Source organism: Chrysemys picta, chromosome 1 (genome assembly GCF_011386835.1).
Source record: "Chrysemys picta bellii isolate R12L10 chromosome 1, ASM1138683v2, whole genome shotgun sequence".
NCBI classification, from domain to species: domain Eukaryota; kingdom Metazoa; phylum Chordata; order Testudines; family Emydidae; genus Chrysemys; species Chrysemys picta.
This window is the reverse complement of record NC_088791.1, coordinates 334,947,019-334,955,070: the sequence shown is the minus strand read 5'-3', so window position 1 is coordinate 334,955,070 and position 8,052 is coordinate 334,947,019. Positions and strand designations below refer to the sequence as shown.

At 45.1% G+C, this 8,052-nt stretch overlaps 1 protein-coding gene and 1 non-coding gene across 2 annotated transcripts; one reads left to right on the top strand and one right to left on the bottom strand.

Annotated features, from left to right (window-relative positions):
* Positions 1-1,092: 1,092 nt before the first annotated feature.
* Positions 1,093-3,029, bottom strand: LOC135980942 (myb/SANT-like DNA-binding domain-containing protein 2). The gene is made up of 2 exons (XM_065581726.1): positions 2,079-3,029; positions 1,093-1,694 (listed from the first exon to the last, which is right to left on the bottom strand). Exons 1-2 carry the CDS (start codon positions 2,617-2,619, stop codon positions 1,225-1,227), a joined length of 1,011 nt encoding a protein of 336 aa, XP_065437798.1. The 5' UTR covers positions 2,620-3,029; the 3' UTR covers positions 1,093-1,224.
* Positions 3,030-3,293: 264 nt separating this feature from the next.
* LOC112059931 (U2 spliceosomal RNA) lies at positions 3,294-3,477 on the top strand. Its single transcript, XR_002889203.2, has one exon. It is a non-coding gene; the product is annotated as a U2 spliceosomal RNA (small nuclear RNA).
* The last annotated feature ends 4,575 nt before the right edge of the window (positions 3,478-8,052 follow it).

Sequence of the window (8,052 nt, the reverse complement as noted above, 5' to 3'; positions counted from 1 at the left end):
GGGCACTTTCATGGAACTTTGTGACTTGCTTTCCCCTGCCCTGAAACGCCAGAATACCAAGATGAGAGCAGCCCTCACAGTTGAGAAGCGAGTGGCGATAGCCCTGTGGAAGCTTGCAACGCCAGACAGCTACCGGTCAGTCGGGAATCAATTTGGAGTGGGCAAATCTACGGTGGGGGCTGCTGTAATCCAATTTGCCAGGGCAATGAAAGACCTGGTGATAGCAAGGGTAGTGACTCTGGGCAACGTGCAGTCAATAGTGGATGGTTTTGCTGAAATGGGATTCCCAAACTGTGGCGGGGCCATAGACGGAACCCATATCCCTATCTTGTCACCGGAGCACCAAGCCACCGACTACGTAAACCGCAAGGGGTACTTTTCAATGCTGCTGCAAGCCCTGGTGGATCACAAGGGACGTTTCACCAACATCAACGTGGGATGGCCGGGAAAGGTACATGATGCTCGCGTCTTCAGGAACTCTGCTCTGTTTCGAAAGCTGGAGGAAGGGACTTTCTTCCCGGACCAGAAAGTGACCATTGGGGATGTTGAAATGCCTATCGTGATCCTTGGGGACCCAGCCTACCCCTTAATGCCATGGCTCATGAAGCCGTACACAGGCAGCCTGGACAGGAGTCAGGACCTGTTCAACTACAGGCTGAGCAAGTGCCGAATGGTGGTGGAATGTGCATTTGGACGTTTAAAAGCGCGCTGGCGCAGCTTACTGACTCGCTCAGACCTCAGCGAAAAGAATATCCCCATTGTTATTGCTGCTTGCTGTGCGCTCCACAATATCTGTGAGAGTAAGGGGGAGACCTTTATGGCGGGGTGGGAGGTTGAGGCAACTCGCCTGGCCGCTGATTACGCGCAGCCAGACACCAGGGCGGTTAGAGGAGCACAGCAGGGCGCGGTGCGCATCAGAGAAGCTTTGAAAACGAGTTTTGTGACTGGCCAGGCTACTGTGTGAAACTTCTGTTTGTTTCTCCTTGATGAACCCTCCAAACCCCCCCCCCGACCCGGTTCACTCTACTTCCCTGTAAACCAACCACCCCACCCCACCCTCCCCTCCCCAATTCGAGCACCGCTTGCAGAGGCAATAAAGTCATTGTTTTTTCACATTCATGCATTCTTTATTAGTTCCTCACAGAAGTAGGGGGATAATTGCCAAGGTAGCCTGGGATGGGTGGGGGAGGAGGGATGAAAAAGGACACACTGCATTTTAAAACTTTAAGTCTTATTGAAGCCCAGCCTTCTGATGCTTGGGCGATCATCTGGGGTGGAGTGACTGGGTGGACGGAGGCCCCCCCACCGTGTTCTTGGGCGTCTGGGTGAGGAGGCTATGGAACTTGGGGAGGAGGGCTGTTGGTTACACAGGGGCTGTAGCGGCGGTCTCTGCTCCTGCTGCCTTTCCTGCAACTCAACCATACGCTCGAGCATATCACTTTGATGCTCCAGCAGACGGAGCATTGCCTCTTGCCGTCTGTCTGCAAGCTGACGCCACCTATCGTCTTCAGCCCGCCACCTCTCCTCTCGTTCATGTTGGGCTTTTCTCATCTCCGACATTGACTGCCTCCACGCATTCTGCTGTGCTCTATCAGCGTGGGAGGACATCTGCAGCTCCGTGAACATCTCGTCCCTCGTCTTACGTTTTCTCTTTCTAATGTTCACGAGCCTCTGCGAAGGAGAAACATTTGCAGCTGGTGGAGGAGAAGGGAGAATTGGGTTGTCCATTTAAAATGGGGTTTCAATGTAAAAGGAGGGGGCTGCGGTTTCCCGGTTAACATGCGGCACAAACACAAGTAAACCACCCCCCCACACACACACACACACACACACGATTCTCTGGGATGATCACTTCACCCCTCCCCCCCACCGCGTGGTTAACAGCGGGGAACATTTCTGGTCAGAATAGCAGGAATGGGCGCCTCTGAATGTCCCCCTTAATAAAATCACCCCATTTCAACCAGGAGAGCTTTCTGGAGATGTCCCTGGAGGATTTCCGCTCCATCCCCATACACGTTAACAGACTTGCTTGCTTTTTTTTTTGTAATGTTTACAAATATTTACAAAGTTACACTCACCAGAGGTCTCCTGTGTGCCCTGAGGGTCTTGGGTGAGTTCGGGGGTTACTGGTTCCAGGTCCAGGGTCACAAACATATCCTGGCTGTTGGGGAAACCGGTTTCTCCGCTTCCTTGCTGCTGTGAGCTACCTACAGTACCTCCATCATCATCTTCCTCGTTCCCCGAACCGTCTTCCCTGTGTGTTTCTCCAGTGAGAGAGTCATAGCACACGGTTGGGGTAGTGGTGGCTGCACCCCCTAGGATCGCATGCAGCTCCGCGTAGTAGCGGCAAGTTTGCGGCTCTGCCCCGGACCTTCCGTTTGCTTCTCTGGCTTTGTGGTAAGCTTGCCGTAGCTCCTTAATTTTCACGCGGCACTGCTGTGTGTCCCTGTTATGGCCTCGGTCCTTCATGGCCTTGGAGATCTTTTCTAATACTTTTCCATTTCTTTTACTGCTACGGAGTTCAGCTATCACTGCTTCATCTCCCCATATGGCGAGCAGATCTCGTACCTCCCGTTCGGTCCATGCTGGAGCTCTTTTGCGATCCTGGGAGGACTCCATGACGGTTACCTGTGCTGATGAGCTCTGCGTGGTCACCTGTGCTCTCCACGCTGGGCAAACAGGAAATGAAATTCAAACCTTTGCGGGTCTTTTCCTGTCTACCTGGTCAGTGCATCTGAGTTGAGAGCGCTGTCCAGAGCGGTCACAATGAAGCACTGTGGGATAGCTCCCGGAGGCCAATAACATCGAATTCCGTCCACACTACCCCAATTCCGACCCGCAAAGGCCGGTTTTATCGCTAATCCCCTCGTCGGAGGTGGTGTAAAGAAACCGGTTTAAAGGGCCCTTTAAGTCGAAAGAAAGGGCCTCGTTGTGTGGACGTGTCCAGGCTTAATTCGGTTTAACGCTGCTAAAGTCGACCTAAACCCGTAGTGTAGACCAGGCCTCAGATACAATAGTTATAAGTATCAGAGGATAGACAGCAGCGAGAGAGAAAGAGACAGAGAGATTTCACTGTCCTAGCTGAGTGAAATACAAAAAGTAAACAAACTTATATCATCAAATGTTAATGAGATTTTAAAACTGTTTCAGCTTTGATGCTTGTTCTTAATAGCCCTATTAAGAGATTTTGTTTAATACTTTTCAAGAGTTTTATTCTATCATTTTCTTGGGAGCCTTCAGGGGTTGATGTTACATTAATTAACATGTGAAGATCTTGGAAGTTTTTATCATTGTTTGCTTCTTGGCTTGGCTAAAATCAAGTATCAGTTCTTATCAGTTTAATATCTGATACTTCCCTTATCTGGGCACTGTGTATTAAATGGAGTGTTGGAACTGAAACCTTGATTTAAGTCATTGATGTTAATCATGTTTTCATTTATACTTTATAGTATATTTTTTAAAGAAAGCCTGATTCTCATTGGTAGATAACCATTAAAATGTGATGATTTGCAACTAAATATAGCCTTTAGACTAAATATGGTGTTTCTTTCTGCTAACCAGGAGCATACACTATGTCTATACACATGTATTTAAGCAATCGCATATCTTAACTTAACATTTATTTGACTTTTAATTTTTCTGGTCTTTATTATGTTAGAAAATGCTGAATGATGCAGTTCTTATTTACTAGATGATTAAGTTTTTACTTGGGATTTTTGTCAAGCTCTGTCTAGATGAAAATTCAAATTCAGTTAAAAATGATCAAAAACAGATTTTTACCCTATTTAAATAAAACTCCCTTAAATGTGCTGGATATACAAGAAAAAAAGTTTATAAAAAGGTTTATCAGAACATGTTTTGCATTTAAAACTAACTGACTTATTAGACAAAGGAAGTATTATCTGTCGTTAGGTTTCAGAGTAGCAGCCGTGTTAGTCTGTATCCGCGAAAAGAACAGGAGTACTTGTGGCACCTTAGAGACTAACAAATTTAGCTCACGAAAGCTTATGCTCAAATAAATTTGTTAGTCTCTAAGGTGCCACAAGTACTCCTGTTCTTTTTAGCTCTCGTTAGTGAGTTGAACTGATTATTTCCGATCACTATGTCCTTCAAGATTTTAAAACTAATAGCTCTCATCCTGTCATACCGAATGCTTATTCATAGATTGGAAGAGGAAACCAAGCTTTCCTGTTTTTTCACTCCCAACTAATTTCTTAACTTTGAAAGAACTGAACGAACTAGTCACTGAACTGAACCAATTGAATAATCTGAAATGAAGAAAATATTTTCACTGCACCTGCAGAGGAGGCTACTGCTGTCAAAAGCTGGTTTAGCACTTCAGCAAACAGGGGTTTCAGGTGGTTAGCCAGTGACTACTGCCAGTTCAGCAGTATGACCTTCTTTAAAGCTTGGAGGCAAATATGTACTGCTTAATATTATTATTTGTATTTAACTGAAATGATTTTAATAGATTATAAGTTTAGGCTATCAAATTCAAATGTCATTGTAAATAGCATTTGTTAAATAAATAAACCTGTTTCTCATTTAAATAAAAAGTCCAATTTAAATTTTAAAAATCTGATTTTTTACTAAAATTAAATGCTGATATTTTTATCCGCCCTGGTGCTGGGCATGGCGTGGCTCCACTACCATTCTTTGACCTGGATAAGAAGATTCTCCCTCTTCCATTGGGAGCATTCCCCAGTACTCAGCTGAGCTAGTCAGGTTGGGCGCGGTAATAATAGCCAATGGAATCAGTGACTCGGATCAGGTTATAAAGTCTCAGTCTCCGATGGCAGAGTTGGATCATGTGACTGGGCTCAATACTTCTGACGTGTCATATGGATCAGACTCCTCTGAATGTTTTTACAGGCACTGGGGAAAGGATTCTGACCTAAGGGACAAAGGATTATCCTGTAGGCCAGGACTGGGAGTCAGAAGCCTGGCCCCAAACTTCCTGTGTGATAGTGGATAACTCTCCGTGCCTTGCTTTCCACACCTGTAGAAAGGGAGATGAGAAATTGTTACAATCTCTCTGGCACATTGTGGGGTTAAGTAAGTTCCTGTTTGTGAGGAACTTTGGGACGTCCAGATGGAAGATGCTGTAGAATTGAAAAATATTGTTGATATTGAAGAGTAAGGTGGCTGACCTGGCGTGCACATCTGTGAAAACATCTTAGAATAATATTATATGCAACCAGGACCATATAAGTAGGGTATCCACTGAAAAGAAGTGGCACTATTCTCTTCGCATATTTAATTTTTCTGTGTTCTAGCAAAGCCTTATGCTTTACTTTTGTTACAACTCTTATTTGATAGGCACAATACTAAGATTTTAGCACCATCTGCTGGAGATAGGATATAGTGGTCACATTGAAAAAAAGCAAATTACTTTTTGTAAAACACATATTTTATGCTGTTGCCTTCGTCGAATCTTTGGCATCTCCTGGAGGGACAGAGTCTCCAACACTGAGGTGCGCAAGCGGGCCAGTATACCAACACTCTGCAAACAGAAATGCCTCCGCTGGCTTGGGCACGTGTGCCGAATGAATGATGGGTGCATCCCAAAGGACATCCTGCATGGAGAACTGGTATCTGGAAAAAGATCCAAAGGGTGTCCAAAATTTCTTTTCAAGGATGTGTGCAAGCGAGACCTCAAAGAAACGGACCTGATGTGGATAACTGGGATGATCACACTCAGGACCGCAGCCTTTGGAAACAAGAGCTAAACAAAGGTCTCTGGAGTTACGAGAGGAAGCCGTCCAGCCTAGCAGAGGAGAAAAGAGCTCACACAAGGCAGAGCCCAAAGTGGCAAAACATTCCCTTCAAATGTGTCAGCTGCGGCAGAGACTGGTTCTCTTGAGTAGGTTTTTTCAGCCACAGCCATGGCTGCCATAAAACCAACTGAGTAAATTCTTTACCACTCAGGGGCACATATCCATGGCCTCTCGAGACTGCAGGATGCATACCTACCAATGATTCATAGATGTTCAAGACAGAAGGGAACACCTAGCCTGACCTGTATAACACAACACAGGTCACGAAAAGAGTAGGTTGTGTGAAGAAGAAGAAGAACCTTAATGAGACAGACAGACAATAAATCTGTTTAGCTGTAGCTGAATCTAGCTGAGGAATATTCAGATGCTACCCTGTACCAGCAGTACCTCATGGCCAGCAGGATCAAAGACTAGGGACAGACCTAAAAGAGTCAATACAGTCACCTGACTTTTGTACATCACCTGAAAGAGAAGATCAAACTAGGATACTCAGCAAGTCAGTTTCCCACCGCCACACAACCACAGATCATTCTCTCCAACTGGTTTACATGCCCACTCGATCTTAACTCTGCACCCTCAAAACTGCAAAAAAATTGCACACTTATCAACACAGAATAAAAACTTGAAATGCACTTTTCTCATATCAGTAACTTTTCAACATAATATAACTATGACACACTATGTAGAATCTATTACTACCAAATAATTCTGCTTCCGATTTCTTACTACACAACAGAGCTACATATTCAAGCTAACAATTTCCACACATTGTACAATCACCCGATTTCATAGCAATGAACACCAGAACATTCATTCAAATTTGAGTCAAAATAACATTCAAAAAAATGGTAGGCAGGAAATTGCAAGTGTATTTATGCCTCTGACAGTGAAGAAATTGTATGTAAAATACCTGCAGACGAACAGCATTTGTTAAAGCCCCAGGCTTAATGGGTACCACACACCTACATATTACACACAAAAACTCTGTTAAAAGAACATTACTAAGGTTGCAAAGTTGAGCACTGAAAAGTTAGGAAATGCCAGAATTCGGATTGTCTTAATTCAGCCCCCTTGTGCACGTGCATTATGATGCAATCTTTTTATTACATGCTCACATACTATTTTTTTCCATAGGACTCCTCCTGCCTCGTTCAGTCCATGGAATGGATGGTAATTTACCTAATGAGCAGCTATTAGGTATTTGCTTTTATCCTCACTATTCGATGTGTGCCCATAAACTATATTTACTGCACAACTGTTCAATCTCTGCTCTGAAGACAGAATTCATAATTTCCTCATTGACTTTCCTATGGCGTTCATCACTCTAGTATCTGAGTACCATTAATTCACTACCATTAGTTCACTACCATTAATTGGTTTATATTCATAACTCCCCCGTGAGGTTAGGGGAGTGGTATTATCTCCATTTTACAGATGAGAAACTGAGACACAGGGAGATTAAGGTCAAAAGTGTCCACTAATTGTGGGTGCCCAATCTGAGACATCTAGGACCTGCGGAGTACAGATATGTTCAAAGCACAGCTCCCACTGATTTCAGTTGCAATTGGGAGTGCTCAGCACTTCTGCAAATCAGGCCCTAGGGTCTCCCGTCAGGCAGCCAGACATTGAGGAACACACAATTAATGACCACCTTTAAAAAGTTTGGTTTAAGTGACTTGCCTTGCACCCCACAGGGACTCTTTGGCCAAGGCAGAGATAGAATCCAATTTTCCAAGGCAGCCAACAGAGTAACTGATAGCAGCAGTAGGTTGTCATCCTCTATGTGGATCAGCCATATAGGAAGATAAGACACACTTTGCCAGTGGGTTTCACAGACACTTGCTGAGGACAGAGGACACAAGACTCAAGAATCTTGGGTTCCATTCCAAGTTCTGGAGGGGAGTGTACTCTACTAGGCACAATCTCTTCTGACCCCTGCTGCCCTGTCACCTCCAACCTGTCCCTGTTTCAATCCTACCTCTTCCCCACTCCTGGTTCTTCGTCCCAGCCCTATTCTCCTCACCTAGCCAATCCAAGTCTTCAATCCTCATGTTTATCATCTCAGTCCCAGTTTCTACCCAGCCATTCTCAGTTCCCTCCCCTCCACTGCCTCCTTTTTCCCAGTCTCCTTGCCCAGCCAGTTCCAGTCTGCCCCCACACCTGAACTCCCAGTCCCTGTCTTCTCTCCCCCCCCCCCCCCGCTGCCCCCAGCTACTTGTCTCAATCTACTACCCCTATACCAGGTCCACCTCTTGCCCCATGCTCATCTGAATCA